The sequence below is a fragment of the Meriones unguiculatus genome, chromosome 10 (assembly GCF_030254825.1).
Source record: "Meriones unguiculatus strain TT.TT164.6M chromosome 10, Bangor_MerUng_6.1, whole genome shotgun sequence".
In the NCBI taxonomy this organism is placed as follows: Eukaryota; Metazoa; Chordata; class Mammalia; order Rodentia; family Muridae; genus Meriones; species Meriones unguiculatus.
In genome coordinates this window covers 10,371,327-10,393,770 of record NC_083358.1, presented here as the reverse complement: position 1 = coordinate 10,393,770, position 22,444 = coordinate 10,371,327, and the positions used below count along the sequence as shown (strand labels likewise).

At 45.2% G+C, this 22,444-nt stretch overlaps 1 protein-coding gene and 1 long non-coding RNA gene across 3 annotated transcripts; one reads left to right on the top strand and one right to left on the bottom strand.

The window, feature by feature from the left end:
• The first annotated feature begins 528 nt into the window (after nt 1-528).
• On the top strand, nt 529-9,262 carry LOC132657012 (uncharacterized). The gene is made up of 4 exons (XR_009594856.1): nt 529-604; nt 1,453-1,528; nt 6,905-7,348; nt 7,744-9,262. It is a non-coding gene; the product is annotated as an uncharacterized LOC132657012 (long non-coding RNA).
• Nucleotides 9,263-10,584: 1,322 nt separating this feature from the next.
• On the bottom strand, nt 10,585-22,117 carry Mphosph6 (M-phase phosphoprotein 6). 2 transcript variants are annotated; one of them, XM_021640036.2, is made up of 5 exons: nt 21,967-22,117; nt 18,322-18,434; nt 13,588-13,678; nt 11,640-11,734; nt 10,585-11,256 (listed from the first exon to the last, which is right to left on the bottom strand). In XM_021640036.2, exons 1-5 carry the CDS (start codon nt 22,015-22,017, stop codon nt 11,124-11,126), a joined length of 483 nt encoding a protein of 160 aa, XP_021495711.1. In that variant the 5' UTR covers nt 22,018-22,117; the 3' UTR covers nt 10,585-11,123. The 2 variants fall into 2 exon arrangements, with proteins under 2 accessions (XP_021495711.1, XP_060247884.1); XM_060391901.1 differs by lacking the exon at nt 21,967-22,117 and adding an exon at nt 21,207-21,927.
• Nucleotides 22,118-22,444: the final 327 nt, after the last annotated feature.

The following is a 22,444-nucleotide window of genomic DNA, read 5'->3' as shown; positions in this document are numbered from 1 at the left end:
CTAGTTGGATGCTGTTTTGAGAGGCTGTTTCCGGTACTTCCTGGATGCTGTGTCCAGGCCAAATAGTCCTTCACCACTCCAGGAAAAGCCATTTCCTATAATCCAGTTGATCAGATATTTAAATGAGGCACAACAGTCTTTAAAAAGGTGTATCTACATTGCACGCAAATTACATCCCGCTACTGACTTAACAGAGCAATAGTTCTCGTGGTTAGTTGAAAATAATGGAGGTCCTATGTGGAGAAGATTTGGCCCTAGCATTCAAGGGTCCTTCAACTTGAAGCCAGTCTCTTCCTTTGCCTGTTTTCATGGAGTTCAGTGAAGACACACCTTTTCGTTTATCCTCCTTCCCTATCCTCTTCAACTTGAAGCCAGTCTCTTCCTTTGCCTGTTCTCATGGAGTTCAGTGAAGACACACCTTTTCATTTATCCTCCTCCCCTATCCTCTCCTCTCTTTATTGTTCTGCTGTGTCACAGTCTCTACCTATAGCCCAGGATGGCCTTGAGTTTTCTCTTCTCTTTCACAGAGTGAAAGTCTTGCCTATAATTCCAGAACTAGAAAGACAGACGGAGGAGATGAGTTCAAGGCCACGTTGGCTCTACAGTGAGTACAAGGTTAATGTAGGCTACAAAAAGTATGTCCTCTCTATCAAAGAAATGAAAAGTGAACTAGCTTATATTCAATTTTTTATTCTAAGAGTTGACTTAGTATAAATTAGAATTCTTGAAATAAGCCAGTACTAACACTTTAAGTATTAAAACCAATAATCTTCCAAGATACATAATTCATATTTAAGAGCAAGCTTTTCCTAGTTTCATAATTACTACTTCCGATCACTTGAATCTATTTAGCAGCTTTCTGAGTTTATGCACTATCTTTATTGATGAGGAAAGGTCAGCTCACAGAGACCAGGGATTTCTGTTTTCCTCTACTTCTCTTAGGAACAAACATGACAATTATCAGTTTCTGGCTTCAAAATAATCTTCAGGTGCTATGAGAGTGTTTCAAGTCCCATTCTCTCAGCCTTAACCCTCAGAATGAAACTAGAAGGGCAACCTCATTTTCTTTTCCATTGTTTATTTTTCGGGGGGGATGGCTAGGGGGTTGACGTTTGAGACAAAGTCTCTCTGTGTCTGTTTACATACAGATAGACAGACAGAAAGAAAGACACAGTTACAGGGAGTGAGAGTGAGCAAGCATGGGAGAGAGAGAGACAGAGAGACAGACAGACAGATACGGTGAGGGGGGCAGAGAATGAGGTAGGTGTCTTCCTTAATTGCTTCTCTTTATTTTTTGAGTCTCCAATTGAACCGGGAGCTCGTGATGATGTTGGCAGCCTGGCTGCCACGAAGCCCCAGGAATCCTCCTGTTTCTGCCTCCCCATTGCTAGAATTGCACCTCATTACCATTGAAGCTCTTGATCTAGTTCTTCTTTGGTTCTTCCTGAACAGCCTCAGTCACTGCTGGTGTCTTTGCTAGAGATAACAGGAGTACCCTTTGTGGTGTGCATCTGGCCATTTGGGGAAGGTAAGTTCTGAAAATCCAGTTTTCCCAGAATGCAGGAATGGAAGGCATCATTTGTTGACTGATTCTAAACTCAGCTGCTGCATCACCAACTCTCTGCATATGGATAAATTGGCCTGGGACTAACGTAGCATGATGGGATTGTCTCCCCTTGAAATTCTCACTTGCTATATCTACATAGCTCATTCCATCCTGACCTAGGAGCCTTTTCTTTCTTCCAACTCACAGGAGGTGCCACACACAGTGGCATGTAAGGAACCCAGGACCCAGAGAAATGCAAGGGAAGGCAACAAGGTGTTTGAATAAGATGGCTCTTATTCTGTAGCATGTAGCCAGGCTAGCCTTAAGCTCAGACTCCCCATGTCGCATACTCTTAAGTTCTGGGTTACAGTGTAGCATGTGTTCTTGTACCTGTTTGTAAACCTTTTAATGTTTCATCATTTCTGGCTATTCAAATTCTTCTCCAACACTCACTAACAATGACGTAAAGATGTTTGGAATCCATCTTGTGTAGTGTGGTGGGTCTTGGGACATGTGCTTCCATTTCCTGACAGCTTTAGCAGTGGTTTTCTGGCTGCATGCTGGGCCTTGAGGATGTACGTCAACATTTATCCCAAGACCTAGCATTACTGATGACGCTCCAAGTCTGCATTTTCTGGGTTTGATTTAAATTCTTCTTAAAAAAAAAGAAAAAAAGAAACCGCTACATCTGAAGCTTTAAAAATGAAACAGCTTTTTCTGAAGTTAGACACCCCACTCATAGGCAACCAGAATTGTTTATTTGTCATTTCTAACCTTTTGCCTTGAAATGCCTCTGGCCCAGCCTCGCCAGAAAGAGAGAGCCCTGGCTTCATTTTTGGGAACCAGGCTTGGACCCCTTGTGACTCTGCTTTGCCTTAGAGTTGAATCCAGAGTTGAATGGGGACTCAACCAGACAGGAATAATAAGGCTGAACAATGATAGCTCAGTCACTAAAGAGACTGACCCTGAGACTGAGACCTGTGCTTGATCCCAGACCTCACGTAAAGAGCTGAGTTTGATGGGTACACCTGTAATTACTGACATGGTGGGACAGGAGGCAGGTTCGGGGTCCCTGGAAGTTTCACGGCCAGCTGGTCTGGACTACTTGGTGACAGTCCAGGCTGATGACTGTCTCAAACAAAAGATGCGAAGTGCGCGAGAGATGAGGCCTATAACCTCCATCCCCACGCACATGAGTGGCGTCCCCCAACATAAACTTGTGTGCGCGCGCGCGCGCGTGCACACACACACACACACACACACAGAGAGAGAGAGAGAGAGAGAGAGAGCAAAAGTTAAAAAAATAAAAGAAGGAAATGGCATGTCCTAAAATAATGATGTCATGATTTCCAGGGGGCAATGCTGATAATTACCCATTATTCTTGGACCTTGAATGAGTGAAGATTTTGAGTTTGTGAATAGACACCCTCAGACACAGAGAGAATTACCATAGAAACAGTGAAGGATGCAGAAGCTTTGTGGAGCCCAGCACTTACCAAATGAGTTCATAGAAGGGAGTCAGGAAAACCACTTCTAATAGGTTGAGTAATGGAAGGCATTTCTCATTCTGTTCACTATTGTCTGCTAAATACCCACTTTTCGCAAAGGACTGCTTGAAGAACTCAGGACTGGAGCTGAATAAAGAGTGAGGCTGAACTGCTTTCAAACAAGGTCATATTTCACATAAGGTGGCCTCTGAGAACTTGTGATGACAAGTGGTTATATGCCAAGTGAGCGCTCATTAAATAGTTGCTTTCCCAATTCATTTGGTCGCCGTAGATGCACAGGGAACGTTTAATATGGGATCACTGCGAACATTATATTTGTCAGAATAGTCACTTGGGTCTAAAACTGGTTTGTTACGTGAATGGAACCCATATCATGTGTAGAAAGTCAGTTTATAAAAAGGAAATAATGGAGGATGGAGAGATGGCTCCATGGCTAAAAGCACTTGCAGAGAGAGTGCTTGTGGAGAAACCCCTTAGTGGCTCCAGTTCTAGGGGATCTGATACCCTCTTTTGGCCTTTGTGTGTGCATACATGTGGCACATAGACATACACTCAGACACACATGCATGCACATAAAATGCATCTTTAAATTACCAGCTATAGAAATACATTGTATTTATAAAAATTAGGGTCTTGTGAGACTTGGCTGTTTTAGACCCATTTCCTAAGAATATTATTTTTCTTTCTCCAAAAGTGTGGCACAAGAGGAGCATGGGCTTTCTTGTCAGCCAGTGATAACACTCTGCCTCAAAAACTTTGTGGGAGCAGCTGAGCCCAATGTCCCTGGGCCTCTGCTTCTTCCTGGGCCAGAGGGAACTAATATTTTTTCCCCTCATCTCATATTCCAGTCAGCTTCAGATCTGGGGGTTTGCTAAGCAAATGCTTAAAGCTTGAAATGTCCCCGGCACTTAATCCCACATCTCTCTTCCTTAGTTGTCACACTGGGCTGCTCTTGGTGTTGGAGAACACTCATGATAGCAAGTGTTCTCCTCCTGGTGGCACCTCAGCTGGTATCATCTGCTCCTTTGTGGTTATTCGTGAGGGCGCTTGGGTAGCCAAGCGTGGCATTGCTTACCTTCCCTTCATGTAGCATGGGGGTTCCGTTTCTATGGATTCAGAATCTGGTCCATGGTTGGAACAAGACTTCTGTGTTAGTCAGGATTTGGAGGGTCAGAACCCTCCAAAATGGATGGACAGGTTGGGTGACATGAGTTGGAGGCTGGGTAGTTCAGTGGTGGGGTCTGCACACTGGAGAGGGTGCATACCAGATAGCTGCTTCATCAATGAGGTGGAATGTGATTGAGGAAGACATTGACCTCCCCCTCCTCTCAATACTCTACTTTGAAGGAGCTCATCACCAAGTGTGAAGTCAGGGCCTAGAAGGTTGTATGAACGTCATGAGTTACCCGGCAAATTATACTTTACATCCTTTGGCCAATAGCAATCAGCATTCTTGGCATAGCCAAAGGTTTACATTATCTGGCATCTCACTGTCAAATTCGTGTGCCTGTGTCCACAGAGGCAATGACAAAACGACTGCATTTTAGTTAGAAGTAAACCTGAGCATTAGAGAGACAGAGGAATCTGAAAGCCCTCATAGTGTGATAAAGATGGGTGTGGACACACACACACACACACCACACACGCCTGAAATCTCAGCATTTAGGAAACTGACTGAGTTGCGTGAAGAATTCAAGGCCAGCATGGGCTACAATCGTGAGTTTTAACCTTGTCAACAGAACCATGAAAAGAAAACACAAGCCTTTGATCCAAGCTGCCACTTGCCCAATATACCACTTCCGATCTACAATAAGCAAGCCAGGCAGCCAATATGCTATGACGCTCATGGTTGCAGGAAGTCAGGCTGCGAGCTTTACTCACAACCTTGGAAGGTAAAAAAAAATACTAGTTTAAAAATTACCAAGTAGGTTTTATTATCACAACCGCATACATACTGTGGTTTATATGCTTTTCCCTACACTGAAGCCTTCCTATGCTCTGACCCTTGATAAGCTGACTTCTCTCATTGGTCACCCATCCCCCCCTCCTATTCTGTTATAGTGTCACATGTATTCTTGCTACTCCTCTACCCCACAGTCTTTCCCCTTCCAGTTTCATGACCCATATACACACCTAATAAAACTGTAATTTCCATGAGGAAAAAAAAAAACAACACGTGATTTATGTCTTTCTGAATCTGACTTATTTTAACATAATTATGTCCAGTTCTACTCATTTTCCTGCAAAGGCAGTGACTTCATTTCTTTAAAGCTGAGTAAAATTTTATCCTGTCTATGTACCACATTTTCTTTATCCATTTGTCTGATGAACACCTAGTTCAATTCCATTTCTTAGCCATGATGAATATGCTGCCATAAACACAAAAACAGCCGCCCCCCCAAGACTAAACCTCTGTTCCCTAAAACCCCCAAATAGCCATGTGAAAAAAATGTTCCACATCCTTAGACATCAGGAAAAATGCTAAGTAAAAACCTGAGATTCCATTTCATGGTAGCTGGAATGGCTATGTGATTCAGAAAACAAGTAACAACAAATGCTGGTGAGGACATGGGAGAAAGAGAACCCTACCAATTCATTGCTAGTAAGAGTGTAAACTCGTGTAGCTACTATAGCAATAGGCATGGGGGTTGCTCATAAACTGAGAACAAAATTTCCATGCGACCTAGCTAAGCCCTAACTTTGCAGCAGTAGGTCGTGTGGGCAAGGCGGGACTTAGCTGCCATGTTCTATATCCTTTGTCCCTGCCATCGGACAAAGTCAAACATGCCCTTTGAATCACTCACAGAGGGTGTCCCCTTGCGACTTCGGCTTCCTCATGCCAAGCAGCTCCAGACAGCGCACACCTGCACCCCGCCTTCCTTTCCATGCTAATGTATTGCCATTCCTTGCCCTGCCTTTGAGGCTCTGCCAAAAATGCTAGTGGTTTGGGGATGGTACAAGTTCGGGCTAAGTAGCTTTCGCTTCATTGCTTGGTTGGTTATTTGCACAGCACTGTGGCTTAAATGGCTTGTTAGGCTTCCAAATTTCTTCCCTTATTAAACAAGTATTTACGCCAGGTGTATCCACACCCATAATCTCAGCATTTAGGAGGCCAAGGCAGGATTGCCAGGTTACAGCAGCAAATACCGGCCTAATATATTACTGCCCATTGACTGGATGGCCAAAACATTGTGTCCATCTTCCTAGTGTTTACCACTGGCCCATGTTTAAATTCAGTCAGTGTTCCTTTCCCACTTTTAAACAAAGTCTCACTATGAAGCCCAAATTGGCCTCGTGTTCGCTTTTTGACCTAGGTTGGCAATGAACCTATGGTCTTGCTTCTGTCTCCTGAGTGCTGGCATTAACAGTCACGCACCACCCTGCTCAATAGCTTTGTTAAGTTGGCATGTCCATGAGAAGCTTCAGAGAGGAATCCACAGAAATAACCAATGCGTGGTGTCTCTACACCATTTGGACTAAGCTTGTGGGAAAGGGTGACAAAAGTGAAGATCTGGGGCTGGGCAGTATACAGGAGTGAAAGGATGGCTATGCTTTCAACCGAATTTTCTGTCTGTTCATGGGTCCATTGTATTCAGTGTCCTCAGCAACGTCCAAGATGGCAGAGGTTTATGTTGGGGACATGGTTTATGTTGCAGTCCCAATTCCCTTTCTCTGGTGATTGAGGTTGATTTCCAGCATTGGCACGTGGAGGCATTCTTGCCCATTTTTTTATGGCTTCCTGTGTAAGGAAGACAGGCCAAACAGGCCCTTCGAAAAGTTGCAGGTCTTCAAGCAATAGGTCAATTTGGCATAATTTGTGCTAGTTCCTTTACTGTCCTTACTTTAACAGGAAATTCGAAACAAAGAATTGGACACTGAAGTACTAAGGGAAAAAAAAAAAAAAGAACAAGGAGGCGTCCTGCCAGAAGCTGCCACTCCCAGGAGAGGGGTGGAAACCTGGGTGTTCAGCAGCTGAGACTCTGACATTGGATGAGATGCTGCTGCTCAGTCAAATCCAGAGCCCTGGTGTTGAATGGGAGCCATGGGCCATGGTACCCAGCAGACATCGTCAGAGTGGGAACTGGATGCCGGCCGTGCTGTAACAAGCCCTTGAAACTGCTGCCAAAAATCAATGGAGCCCACAAGAGGTCTAGAAGCAAGACAGACCATGGCATCTCTACCTTCAGTCCATCCATCTCTTTGAGGCCTAGGCTCCTGCTTGACTCTGCAGAGATGCGTGAAGCAACGCAGTGTCTGTCTACCTGACCCATCTCATTCCTGTTAAAAGCTGAAGGTAAGCCATTATCTTAAACTGGCAAGTCACTTTAGACTTCCAGAGGTACAAAAAGCAACAGTCTGGTCCCCACCCATAACGGATTCTGTTGTCCTTGATGGCAAGGCTGTGCACCCTGGAGCAGAAGTGATCTCAATGCAAACCGGTAAAAGTCTAGTGACTTCCAGAGTCTTTGAGTAGTTCAGGCTTAAAAAGCAAGAATCGGGCAGGACAAGAGGCCTGCATAGTTAGGCTGTCTGAGTCAAGGCGTGTTCTTGTGGATCACTGTCTTGAGTCTGGTTTTACAATGGTTCAAAGTCCTTGTTGTCCTTGTTTCCTTTTACCCCTTTCCTTCTCAATGTGGACACACTGAAATCAATGTCTTTTTTCTGCTTCTTCCCATTTCTTCTCTTTAGTTGGTACACTGGGATGGGTTGCCAGAGCCCTGCCCTGAAGGGATGCCATGGGCTGTTTTGGTGTGAAGGGCACACTAAACTGGTGTAAACAACCATGGGGACAAAGAACAGGAACCAGAGAAGAAGCACGTGAAAGGACTCTGTCGATTTCATCCAGCCTTCCCTTTAAACTCTACTCTTGTATCTCAGAAAGGAGCTGGTTGGCATTGGAGAAATGCTCCAATTTGCTCAGCCCCAAAGGCCAGGTATGACTGGACCCCTGTACCCACGGGATCAGTATCTGTGATCCAACCAACCAAGGTAAAAAATATTCATGATGTGGTGGTCCCTACTTTTAATTCTAGCACTGGGGAGGAAGAGGCAGGCAGATCTTTGTGAGTCTGAAGTCAGCCTAGTTTCCATAGCAAGTTCCTGGCCAGCCAGGTCTATATAGTAAGACCCTGTCTAAAACAAACAGTTCAGGGAATAATGTTGTGCTTGTGTTGAAGATGCTGCCTTTCTTTTTTTTATTTTAATTTTTATTATTAGTTACATTTTATTAACTCTGTATCCCAGCTATATCCCACTCCCTCATTCCCTCCCAATCCCATCCTCCCTCCCTCTTTCCAAGTCCACTGCTTGGGAGGACCTCCTCCCCTTTCATCTGATCTTATTTTATCAGGTATCTTCAGGACTGGCTGCAAAGTCCTCCTCTGTGGACTAGCAGGGCTGCTCCTCCCTTGGGGGGTGGGGAGGCCAAAGAGCCTGACATTGAGTTCCTGTCAGAAATAGTCACTGTTTCTCTTACTATGGAAAACCAATTGGTTACTGAGCTACAACGAGCTAAATTCGGAAGAGATTCTAGGTTATATCCATACATGGTCCTTGGTGGAGTGTCAGTCTCAGAAAAGACCCCTGTGCCCAGATATATTTGGTCCTTGTGGAGCTCCTATCCTTTCCACGTCATACTAACTCCCCCTTCTTTCATATAATTCCCTGCACTCTGCCGAAGGTTTGGTTATGAGTCTTAGTATCTGCTTTGATACACTGCTAGGTAGAGTCTTTCAGGGGCCCTCTGTGGCAGGCTCCTGTCCTGTTACTTATTTTCTCCTACATACAATGCACATCCCATTTTGTCTAAGTAAGGATTGATCATCTTACCCTGTGTCCTCTTTCTAATTTATCTTTTTTAGGTGTATAGATTTCATTATGTTTATTATATCTCATAGGTCTATATAAGTGAGTATATACCATCTGTGTCTTTCTCCTTCTGGGATACTTCACTCAGAATGATCTTTTTTTTTTTTCTTTCTTTTTTTAAAGAAGGGCAAATTTATTCATCATTTGTTTAAAGGCCAGTGAAAGAAATGAATGCAAATTCTTTTTCTTTTTTTCAGAATGATCTTTTCTAGACCCCACCATTTGCCTGCAAATTTCATGATTTCCTTGTTTATGATTGCTGAGTAGTATTCCAATGCGTAAAAATACCACTATTTCTGTATCCATTCCTCCGTTGATGGACATCTGGGTTGTTTCTAGGTTCTGGCTATTACAAATAAAGCTGATACAAACATGGTTGAGCAAATGTCCTTGTTGTGTACTTGAGCAAATTTTGGGTATATGCCTAGCAGTGGTATAGCTGGGTCTTGAGGAAGCACTATTCCTAATTGTCTGAGAAAGTGCCAGACTGACTTCCAAAGTGGTTGTACCAGTTTACATTCCCACCAGCAATGGAAGAGGGTTCCCCTTTCTCCACAACCTCTCCAGCATGTGTTGTTATTTGAGTTTTTTATTTTAGCCATTTTGATGGGTGTAAGGTGAAATCTCAGGGTTGTTTTGATTTGCATCTCCCTGATGGCTAAGGATGTTGAGCATCTCTGTTTCTCTGCCATTCTATATTCCTCTACAGAGAATTGTTAAGCTCTGTACCGAATTTTTTAATTGGATTACTTGATTTATTGCTTTTTCACTTCTTTAGTTCTTTATATATTCTGGATATTGATGCTGCCTTTCTTGTTATACCCAAACAATACAGTGTAAGGATGACTTTTGCACCCATACGGGACTCAGCCCTGTTTCTAATGCGGGGATGGTGTTCACCCTGTACTGCTCTGTTAGGTGCTTACGCATTCTCAGATGTGGTACCCTCAAGAACTCTGACACAGAGCCTCCCCCACACCTAAGGGTGACCACAGATAGAGAGCAAACTCAGACTTTAGAAGGCATAGTTTCGTGTCTGCTACAGTTCTCCCCTTGGGTCACTAGGCTGACACACACAAAATGCTTCTAAACATAACTCAACCCACTGCTATGACAGAGTCATCTTTATTTCTACTTAATAAACTGAAAGTCTCTGTTGTTCAAAAAGTACCTTCAGAGTGAGCAGAATTCCAGAGGGTATAGGAATAGAGTCTAGGGCACTCACTTTATCTCTTTGATCACAGGCCTACCTAAGTATTCCTGACGGAATAGTAAGGTTGACATATAGATCACAGAGCTGAGGTCACATAACAACTAGAGTCTACTGAGATCTAGAGAGATATGTCCTTCACTAATCACTCATAACAAAACTAAATGAAATCAAGTTGTTAGAAGCCCTCAGCACGTATCTCTGAACATAGAGAGAGAAAGACACTTAATTCCGTGTGCTGATGGACTTGGATAGGGTCTAGTCAGTGCTAAATATTTAGGGCTATATCCTAAGAAACTGGCAATTGTTCTTGACTGACAAAAGGAAACCATTTATGGTTCAATCATAAAGATTAGTATATTCTCAACCAATGGCTAGTCTTTATAAGTTATTATTTGCATAAGATTGTATTACTGAGTAAGACTAAAATTATTTCAAAGAAAACAGAAGAGTATATGAAAACAGATGTTTATTACAGAACGTTAGAAAAATGACCCGATTGATTGCCTTAAATAAAGAAAACCCACACTACTACAAGTGAGAAAGATCTGACAGCATGCAAACACTTCAGGGTAAAGGCAGGTCTGTTCCTGGAGAACATTTGATTCTGAAGTAAATGTGTGAATTGGCTTGACATGATTCAAAAAGTAAAATATAAATATAAGGACAGTTTAAACAATGGCAATAATTAGTTTATAACAGTCATCCCAGGACAATAAATGGAGAGCTATGTGTATGTGTCCTGTCTGTGTGTACACACACAAAATCAGGTCAAAACTCTAGGGAGCGGCCTGTGCCTACACATGCGAAGCCCCTGAAGAATGCTGTAAAAAGGATGTATAACATCCATTACACATCTGTCTCAAGAACAGCACATTGCAGTTATACATTTCTTTACAGGTAAACATTAGAGTATTAGCCACTACAGATGGCACAAGGACGGGCTCAAAGCAGGCTGTACCCACAGGCACCCGCTGTATCTGCATCCATTTTAATCTTGGGGCTTTAGGAACATCTTCTTCATTTTAATGGGTTTTATATTTCCGTTTTCATCTTCTTCATAATTGGCTCGGTCCCTCTTCTTGGCAAACTTTTTTCCAATTGTTCCCACCAAAGTCTCATATCTGTTAGGATGACACACAACATAAATTTCAAATAATAATAATAATAAAAAGTACGAATCAAGGCTTGCCAAAAACATCAAGCCACATGCAACAAGAAAAACAAATTTTATGATGAAAAGGGACTGCATGGTTTAAAAATCCTCGCAGTTGGCTAAGAACAATTTAATTCTCTGCTGGTTTTGTTTCTGTATCTCCCCGTTTGCAGTCACTGGGCCAACACCGGAAAGGAGCCCCCACGGCCAGCGTGCCCCAGCATGAAGCCACTGGGTCATTAGGAGCAGGCAGAGTGTGCATCGGTCCCCACTGAGCACTAGGATTACAGCTCCATGGACCGTGTAGCCGGAGCACCCGGAGGACATTACAACAGCCCCTAGCACAGTTACCTTCTTGCCATTTCTTCGTCCGACACGTCGACCTCAGCTGTCTCATCTTCTTCTTCTGCTGCTTTGTTCTTAGAATTCATCTGAAGCATTAACTTCTGAAAAACACAGCAGTGCTAGCCGTCAGGGAGGCATGGGGAAGAGCTGGTGTCAAGGCTGTCTGCTCTGCAGAGAAACCAGTCACAGAGTCCCCTGTGAGACTGGACAGACCCACAAGTGGCTCTGTGTAAAACTTTATGTCATGAGTGCCAACAGCAGCTCAGAGTCCCTAGAACAGCTGTGCTCACAGCCAGGTACGCTGCCATTTTAGAACATAAACTCTACCTGTCATTCAAAATCACAGCTGACAGTGAGAGGGTAAAGAAAAATAGCCTTCCCATTTCCTTTGGACTTACTTTGAGCCAAATGGAAAAAGTATAGCCAAAGCAGGAAGCCTGGATACATCTAAGGGGGTGGGGTGGGGGTGGGGCTAGCCACCACAGATGGAGGTGGAAGGTTCCCACACACTTCAGGATGGTGTGTCTCACATGGTGTCCCTGAGTGCTTCTCCTTCACCTCCTTCTTTCACACTATTCTCCTCAGAATTGTGATTTTCTGACAAACTTATAAACAGTAGTTTCTTCATAGCAAGGGGAAGCTGAGGAAAGTATACCTCAGCATTCGCAAACAGACAGGACTGATAAAAACCTGTGCTGAGAGAGAACATAGTCCAAGTTGGAGTCTAGTGACTCGGGCTATTTTCTGACCACTTCTCATACCAAATTCTGACTTGTCATATCTGAACTTTCCTATAGAGGAGGCACATTAGGGAACTTGTCCATCTAAACCCCAATCTTTGGACAACAGAGTCATAAGCCCCAAATGTCTGCTTTCTTTTGCTTCTCAGTCTCCTGCCCTCTTAAATCTTAAAGGAGGCTGGGGCAGAGAAAATGAACACTACACCCAAACTTGGCTAGTGGGGACTCTGTAAATTTAGCACCTTGATTATAATGCACACTCCAGGTATCCCCACAAAAATAACAACCCCCAAACCACCTTTCTACCTTTAAATAAACTTTGGTGTCGACCTAGGTGACTGCGGTTTTTCAGAGGCATCCAGAAAAGTGAGTCTCATCTGGGAATGTTTTGCCCATCAAGGGACACATAACAATGGGTAGAAACACTTTTAGTCATCAGAGCTGACTTACAGAAAGCACGCGTGCTACTGGCATTGAGTGGGTGGAGGCCAGAGGCCTGGGGGTAGTCTAGATCATCCTTTAGCGTCCAGAACAGCCACCGTATAAGCTAGCCCCAATGCACAGAACCAAGAACTGTGGCTAAAGTGGTACAAACTAAAAGTTTGCACTGCATAGCTGTGTAGACTAATCCCACAGGAGGGCTCTCAACGTAGGCACCAGAGTTCTTGTAAATATGATAATGCGCTGTTTTTCTGTGAACCTGAGGCAGGTTCAGCCAACAGCCCAGTCACAAGGTGAGCATTCATTTTTCAAATAGATGTTAAAAGAGATTCCCTTTAAAAAAGGATGTAAATATATATATTTACTAGCTTGGATTACAACCTGTCCATTACAAAGTCAAACGACAGCATTTTTAAGTAGCATTTTTTCCATTAAAAAGCAGACATTTACAGATGCTGGAAAATAACTTCTATAATAGCATCTCAGATGAACAGTCTTGACATTCCTGTGAAAGACTGAGCTGAAACTTTAACAGTGGCAGCGTCAGGGACCGCACACTGCTATATTAAATTACCCACTCAATTCTTCCATAAAACCAGACTGCCACGCTGCAATTTCTTTAAATAGCTATGGCAATATTTCAAGACTTGTTATTTTTTTTATATAATGAGGCGAAATGGTACCTGGTGGGGGAGAGACTGAAGCTCAATTATTGGCAGGAAAAAATTCAATTGGAAAAAATTTTTTAAATTTGAAGCAATTATATTTAATACCTCAACTTCGGGATTAAATCCCCTGAATGACATCCTTCCATAGAGAAGATCTTCACACAGGGAGAAGCTCTGCTCTTCTATGATGAAACTCCTGAGCAGGATAAGAAACCCGTGTTAACAGCACTTTTGCTCATAAGCAAGAGCAAAGCAGAGGTCAAGACCAGATGAAAATCCATGTTCCGGTCTCAAAAGGAGCAAGCGGGAGCACGGTGAGAGCTCTACCCAGAGTTAGAAGTCAAAGCTCATCATCTGGCTGGCAAAGGTGTTGGGAGATGAGGGCCACAGGCGTGGGCATGGCTTCCTCCCATTTCTGCAAATAAGTACACCACATGAAGACCCTAACATTCTTGATAAACCTCCATAGCTGAAGCAAAATACATGACTCCTGTATGACCCCAAGTGCTCATTAAATATTCAGGAGTAGAAGGAGGAGAGACATCAGGCCTGCACCCCTCTCACAGAAGGCCTGACTGAGAGGAGCTCTTGGCTGTAAGCACCAAGGACTGAAGACTGTCCTAAAAGGCTCATGCTTCAGCAGAGAAGGAGCTTGTGACAATTGGAAAGCTGGACCAGCAGGGCTGGAAATGATGCTTCAGAACAAAATGCAGCTGCCGAGATGACTTAGCAAGGCAAAGTATAGACATCATGGATACAAAGACCCCTGGGAACAGACCACAGTGTGTTGCTCTCTGAGAGTGATTCTTTAGTCACTGGTTCAAGACCCACATCTCAGGTGAGCACACTGTCCAGCAAGCCAGCCAGGGCCCAGCCTCAGACACTCTTTGTGGACTCCTGCTCTGCTTCTCGTCAAACTAGGCCCTCTGCCTATGCTCACAAATATGCACAGGTGTGTCCAGGGGCTGTGGAGCAGGCAGGAAGGAAAGAACCTCTGTGCTCAAGGACTCTGCTCTCGTGGACGTCCTGGTCCACACAGGGTGCCAGAAAAGCCAACATGTACATCACCACATAGGGGCAACCACACAAGTCATCCGGTTCCAGGCCACAGAGGGCAGGACTACACTCAATCAGTACATCTACTATCGCCAACAAGACAACACTGAATACAAGTATTTCCACAAAGAACCACAGAATGCATAGAGCATAGCACTGTGAAGAGATGCCAAGTGAAGGGGGCTCTCCATTGGGAGCAGGCAAACAGAGCTGGCATGCTGAACTGGAGAGGCAAACCCAGTTCAAGACCACAGAGGTAGCTGGGTTGTGTGGGTCAGGATGAGGGAAAGGGACTGGCTGTGAGATGTCTGTAAGTCTCCTGCCACACGGTGTGACCATGGCTAATGACAACATGCTTCCGGGAGGACAGCACTGTGCCACAGTGGCTTTCTGTGGCCATCATAATGGCTACTTCAATGTTGGTAGCTTAAGCCACTATAAACTTAGGCTCTCACAGCATAAATCCTGTGACCAACTCCAGCTCATTCTGGAGACAAGTCAAAATCAAGGCTGGAGCAGGACTGTGACCCCAGAGACAATGGCCTTTCCAGCTGGTGGTGTAGCCAGTACTACTTGCCAGGGGCCACACCACTCCAGGCCTTACCTCTGTGGTCAGGACCTTCTTTCTCTCTGACATGGTTGATCCTCCAAGGGCCCATGTGGGGGAGGCTTGGTCTCTAGTGAGGCTATGTGAGAGTGAGTGATAGAAATTTACGATGTGAGCCCCTAGTAGGAAGCCACCAAGGACACTGCATTTAGGGGGGAAAAAAAAAAGCAAAAAGCTGGTTTCCAGAGTTTATAAAAGCCTCAGCCTGACCTGTGTCTCTGGCTTCCTGACTTGAGAAGCTTGTCCACACCAGGCTCTCAACAGAACTGAGCTGATACCAGTTGTCACATCTGTGGTTCTCCAGAATTGTGAGCTAAATAAATCTCTCTCCTTCTTTACCCAGCTTCAGACAGACACTTCATTACAGCAACAAAAACCAGACTAGAATGCCAGAAAATGTAATGCTTACTTAGGGTGTACCCAGATAGTCCAGGATCACCTCCCACCTAAAGACCCTGGTCACAGGAGCACGTTGCTTCAGCCTCAGGGTACCCACTTGAGAGATGAAGTCCCGGGTATTTATTATCTGGGACAAGGGTGTTTTTCTAGCCGACTGCATCTGGGAAATGAAATGTATCCTGCCATGTATGCTGAACAAACACTACAACGCACAGGGGATACTTGGGTTCTGTCCAGCCAAGGAGAGGCGATCAAGCTGAATCCCTGTGAGACCTGGAGGAAAGGCACTAACTAGGAGTATGGCTAATTTAGCCAGAGCAAAAATGAGAAAAGCCACTTTAATGGAAACAGCACACTTACCAGCATTACCAGTCAACTGTCTAATGGAACAAAATCCAACACTTCATTGATGAAAACAACTGAAGTCAGAGTCAGCAATGTTCTCTCTCTCTCTCTCTCTCTCTCTCTCTCTCTCTCTCTCTCTCACACACACACTCACATACCTACCCCTAGACATGCAAGGAAGCAGGAAAGCACAGTCAGTCCTCATGGACAGAAGAACAATAACAGAAATGGCAGAATTAGTTAAAAATTAATTTAATAACTATAATTTTAGTATAAACATGCTCAAGAATTTCAATGAAAATGTGAATGCAAAAGAAACCATTAAGAAACCCAAATTTTAAGTGAAAAACTGCAAAAAAAAAAAAAGTATGAGATATGAACTCTACAACCAATTAAAAACAAAAAAACAAAAAAAACAAAAACTAGCTGAAGAAAGAAACTACTCAGAGCATGACAGGAAGCAGTACGGTGACCCCAGGACTCAGAGGCTGAAGCAGGAGACTAGTCCCAACTGTAGAATAAGATACTGCTTCAAAGACAGAGCACAGTCCATTGCAGAAAACACATCAGAATTCATTAGGAAAATCTTCTGGATGAGAATATTTTGGATCTTGGATTACTTCACTTCGGAAATCCGACCAACACTTGAGAAGAAACAATGGACTATCCTCAGTTTTATACAAACTAGGAAAAGAAAGCAGGTCCTAACATTTAGCTACTGGTCCTATGGCCCAAATCAAAGGCATTACAGATAATGTACAGGCTACACCGTTTATGAATAAGGCACAAATTATTCATAAAGACTCTGGAACAGAACTAGAAAAATGAGACTAAATAAACCAGCACTCAGCAAGCCCACACAGGAGGACCAGGAGTTGAAGGCTGACAGAGCAAGGCCTTTTCTCTCCTGACACAAAAAAATAGATGTTTTTCCTATTCAGAGGTTAATGTAATTTCTGGCATTTTAACAGAGAACAACAATCATGTGACTCTCTCTCTTTTGAATAACTTGCCGTTAAGCCAACACGGGAAAGGAGACTGACCCTGATGATGACACACGGCAGCAATACCCGAGGGGACCAGTCGCTGCTTTCCTGAGGCACCTGTTCTCAGCACAGGCGGTGCTGACCGTCAAGCGATGCACGGGAAGGAAGCAGCTCCTACACCATGCTCTCCCCTCAGCCTGTCTCCATGCGATGGCATTACAAGGTGAAAAGCTACCATGCCCCACTTTCCCAGGAAAGCAATCCTGGGAACTGAGAACTGAGGACTACATGCTATACTGGGAAAAACTAGTATCCCAAATGAGGCGGAACTGTCCCATCCTTTGGGAAATACTTGAAGGATTTTGTGCAAACTCAACAAACACACAAAACCAAACGATTGCCTCTCACCTGTACTAGTTCCACCTGCACGCTCCTGTACACACCGCCCCTGGGATGCTCATCTGTGCCGGAGCCCCTGCACACTCCTGTTCATACCACCCCTGGGATGCTCATCTGTGCTAGTCCCCTCCCCTCCGGACACTCCTACACACACAATCTCCAGGCGCCTTCGTGCTCATCTCTACCTCCTCGCCCTCTCCTATGCACACCATCTCCCTCTTGACCCACACTCTAGACCTTTAAGAAGCACACAGAGTTGAGAGTGACGTCGCATCACTCTGTGCAGTCTGCATGTTCCCTTCCCAGGAGAATACTTCATCCCAAAGGGACCACAGAAAAGTCAGAAAACAGAGAGGAGAAGAACAACACGGCCAACCAAACAGCAAATTAGCTGGGGTAAAAGGGACAGACATATACGTGCCTAAAAACGGTATGTGAAACTTTCAGCCACTTTACAAAAGTGTGAGTAAATAAAAAAGCATGCTGAGGAAAGAAATGAACAAGCAAAAAGGAGAGAAAACTTCCAGGATTTGGACAAACAGATGAGATGAATCTACCTCTCTCTGAATTGACTCTTTCACGCACTAGTCCAAGTGGAAGGAAAACCGTCTCCGGAGTTACCCAGCTTCAATCCCGCCAAGCAGGTGGCTCCGAGCGAACACTGCTCTTAAGCGCCATTTCCTCAAGAGTAAAAAGGACATGATGGTCCTGGACACTTGTGTATTTCTGCGAGTACTTATTAACTAAAGGATATGAAATGCTTAGCCCAGAGCAAACTGCCAATGCAGCAGTGTTTGTGACATGAAAGGAATTAAACGCAGTACTGATTAAGACAGACAGACAGACAACCCCTGCCTGACCTGCTGAGGACTGTTAAGAAACAAAGCTGGTTGGGCCTAAGCATATAACCACTTCAGGGGCTTCGTTTGAGTCCCCGTGGGGCACACAGGTTAACAATTTTTAGAAGAACAGAAAGCGTCACACTAGAAGGATGAGCCAGTGCCACGGGGCTCCCCAACCCACTGTTCTAAACCCCAATCAACCTACTCTTTCTCCTTGAACTCTGGCAAATCCAGGTACCAGTGCTCATCGCTGATCATCTTCTTTTCCTGCTCTTCTAGTTGCTTCTTGGTTTCCGAGTCCAGGCCTCTTTGCATGAACTGTTAAAAGAGAACAGGCCAGTGTCAGTGCCCTTGCTTGTCTTGTACCACAGGCGCAGGGGCCACCTGGCAGACGAGGAGTTCAGCAACACTCCTCTGACCATCAACGTTCCTGGACTTGTTTTAGCTTACCAGACTCCCTTCTGGTTCAAAGGACAGGTGCCTCATGTTGCCCCTTCTGTTCTTGGTGGTGAAACCCACCAAGCCTGACTAAGAGCCCCGAATCCTCCATTCACCTCAGCAGGTATGTTAAGGCACACAGACAGTCACACATATCTCCACTGAATAGAGAGGGTACAGCACACTGTGGCTGTGAATCAGGCCTGTTTAGGGTTATGAAAAAGTTCAATTTTGACTCTACAGTACTGCAGGACGCACTCTAAAACAGCAATTTCACCTTGCTTAAAACTGTGGGCCCAGAGCGGACTTTGAGAAACTATAGCCCTCAGGCAGGATCTCTGCTCTCTATAGTTTTTTTGTTTTGTTCTTTAAAGTTTTTCCAGACAAGGTTTTTCTCTTCATAGCCCTGGCTGTCCTGGAACTGTAGACCAAGCGGGCCCTGAACTCCAGAGATCTGCCCGGCTCTGTGTCCCGAGTACTGGGATTAATGGAACGTAGTCATGCTGATTCAGTTCTGGGCTGTAATGGCAGTGAGCTGAGTAGTGCAATGGGTCTTCACTGGCTACAAACCGAGGATATTTACTCTCTTGGCCTTTACAAGTAAGTGCACCAAGCCATGTTCTAAGGCCAAGAAGAGAGCCAAAACCACAAATACCATCTTTAACCAAATCACCACACTCATTTGGCAAATCTTTTATCCAAATCCTTCTCTCCCACCAGAAGAACCTCCATCCAAAATAGCTGCCCTGGCCAGAGGAATTCAAAGATACTGATGGGCCTGGTAAGATAGTTCAGTGGGTACAGGTGCTTGTTGCCAAGGCTGCCAACCCAAGTTTGATCCTCAGGACCCACATGCTAGGAGCAACAACTCTTGTAAGTTGACCTCCACGTGTGCCATGACACACACACAAAAGAAACAAAAGTAATTTTAAAAAAAGGCACTGGAGAGAGATGGTTCATTGGTTAAGGGTACTGGTTGCTCTTGAAGGGGACCCAGGTTCAACTCCTAGCACCCAAACTGGGATTCACAATCCCCCTGTAACTCCAGTTCAAAGGGACCTGACATTCCATTCTGGCCTCCCTGGGCACCAGGCACTCACATGGTACAGACATACACGTAGGGAAAACACCCATACACATAAAATAATTTTAAAAATTTTAATTAAAAAAATGCTGAACACAAAGTGAGCCAGGATTAAGTGTTCGGTACTCCTGTGCTTTCCCTATTAGCTCTAGCTGAACAACCACACTGGCTGTGCTTGCTCCATGCCTTCTCCTCACACCCTGTTCTACCTGTGCACAACATCTTCCGTTCTACCAGCAAGGTCTCTGTCAATAAAGCGGCTGAGGCTAAGAGAACGTGGGTAGTGCTCTCCCACACACCAGTCACGCTCACTTGGATCCTGTGCCTCTTGGTGAGGGGAAAGAACTGCTTTCATTATTTTCAGGTACAGAGCCAGCTCTTTGGTGGCCCACCGTGACCGCCTAGCACACGCTCATTTGACTTAACCTAAGAGCTAAGATATTCAGTGCTTCCTGGGGCCACTCCAGTTCTCGGAAATCAGTATGATTACAAACTATTAAAACTGGTAGACTCAGACTTTGCTCATACACAGATGGAAGTACTCCCCAAACTAAATTAGGGGCAACCTGCCCCACCTCCTTCCTCATCCTGCTCACTCATGGCTGCACCCCAGCTCGACTGCATCCAAAGCTTGCAGGGAACGCTTATTCCCCGATGCTCTTCACAGTACTCCTGCATACCTTACTTCCTTTTCTTGGAAACATGGCCTCCAAGTTAAGAGTTTTCATCTCACCATAAGCACTGACAACCTACAACTTAAAATGGTTAGGGTTAACAAATCACCTTTAAGATGCTGGGAATCTGATAACACCCAACAAAAGCAGAACAGAATTCTGATCTTTTCCTGGGCTAGCTATCTGTAGTAGAAGAGTCTACTGTGGTGCTGGCAAGCAGAGAGCCACATCATCTTACAGTAAACAACTGGAACTCTACAGTGTACTGTGTGGCTAAACTATACCGTAGGATAAATACATTTTTATAATACCGTTAACTGAGGTTACGTCAAATGTCATTATGTAAATTAAGTGGCTCATTATATACAATACACTAACAATGTCAGAATATAGAAAGGACTATAAATATGTTCTATTAGTATTATTTAAGTTTCAAGATTTAGCCTTTGCCTGTCTTAATTCCTGTGTTATTTCATCCGCCCTTAATCTACTCTCCTTCTGAAATGGCAGTTAGGCTGATTCAGTTTTTGTTGCTGCCTTTTTGACACTCTGAGCCAGGGCCTCATGTCTGGTCCATGCTGGCCACAAACTTGCTAAGTAGCTGACAGAGGCTCTGCTCCTCCTGCCTCTACCTTCCAAGTGCTGAGATTACAAAAGTGCACCACCAAGCTGCTACAGCTGGTTCAATTTCAAATTTAAAAATCACGGGGCTGGAAAGGTGGCTTAGTCACTAAAAGCATTCCTGGCTTTGGCAGAGGCCCCAGTACCCACACCTGATAGTTTCCAACTTCAGTTTCGGGGGCTCCAACAGCTTCTTCTGGCTTTCACAGGCAAGTGGACACCCATGCTGTATATACAGACATCAGGCACACACAGAGAAAAATCAGCACAAACCTTTTTAAAAACCGATTTTGTTTCAAAATCGGTGGACAACTCATTTCACCTCGCTGCTAAAATGTTCTCCATTCCCACCACGATGGCAACCTTCGTCCAGGACACTGAAACTCTTGGCTGGACTTTTTGACTGTAACCTTATGTGTCGTCGGGCTGGGCATTCTCTCACTATCACCCACGGTACAGTTAAAGGTTGCCTTGAAAAGTAACAATTCATGAGATTGTCCCGGGGTTCAACAGTTTCCTACTGCTCATGAGCCAATGGGAACAGAACTTCAGCCTGGCTTGCAAGTCCTTGGCTGTCGTGAGCACTAAGTTTTCCGGGCTGATTTTATGCTCCTTGTCTTTCAGACGTCCGAGCTACCTTTCGTTCTAGGAAATGTCCGTCATTTCCTCTTCTTGCTCCTGAACTCACCTTTCCTCAGTTTAGGACACTACCTGACAACCTCTCGCTTAAGCGCCACTTCTCGCGAGAAGCCTAAGTGCCCAGGCGGCCCAGATACTTCCGGCCATCACCGCACTCGACAGTGCGGGTTCTTGTTTACGTTGGTACAAGGCTCCCTCCCGACAGCGGGCTTCGGGCGAGTCTCACCCTGGTGCCCAATGTCCCTCAGGCTGAGCGAATGAATGGGTGCGAGGACGGTGGCCATCCAGGGCCAGAGTGGGGTCCAGTCTGCCCGTCGCCTCGGCCCGAGTCACTTAGGGACATCTTGGAGCTCAGCCGCCACGCCCGACTCCCAGCATCTCCCAACCCCCGCACCTTCATGCGCAGCAGGTTCTTGGATAACTTAGTCTTGCGCTCGGACGCCATGTTGGGCTCAGTTCCAGAGGCTAGCCGCGGCACCGCGCTTGCGCGCTGTCAGGCGCGGAGCGTGACGTCGCGCCACATTTGCCCCGCCCCTCGTACGTCGCCTCCAGTAGTCGCGGCTCTTTAGTCGGCCCCACCCCTTTGCCACGCCCCCGATTAGCCACACCCACCACGGTCTTGCTCCGCCCAAGTGCCCGGCTTCTCTCCCTTCCGGAGCGTGAGGGCCCGCGGCCGCCGAGGGGGCGACGGCGATTGTGGCGGGCGGAACCTCCGCAACTCTCAGCCGAGGCTACTGCCAGGGATGGAAACTTCAAAAAACACGACTGTTGAGCTCCCTCTGTAGCTCGTTTCCTAGAACTCTCGGGAGCCTTGAGCCGCCGGTGTCGCTACGCTGGCCCAGTCACAGAGTGAAGGAGGTGGCCACCCCCCC

Excerpts from the sequence above, each read along its gene's own strand:
- Mphosph6 (XM_021640036.2), bottom strand. The coding sequence starts at position 22,017 with ATGGCGTCCGAGCGCAAGACTAAGTTATCCAAGAACCTGCTGCGCATG. Across the intron at positions 11,735-13,587 it reads GATTTAATCCCGAAGTTGAG|AAGTTAATGCTTCAGATGAA; the intron begins GTATTAAATATA and ends TGTGTTTTTCAG. Across the intron at positions 11,257-11,639 it reads GACGAAGAAATGGCAAGAAG|ATATGAGACTTTGGTGGGAA; the intron begins GTAACTGTGCTA and ends TCATCCTAACAG.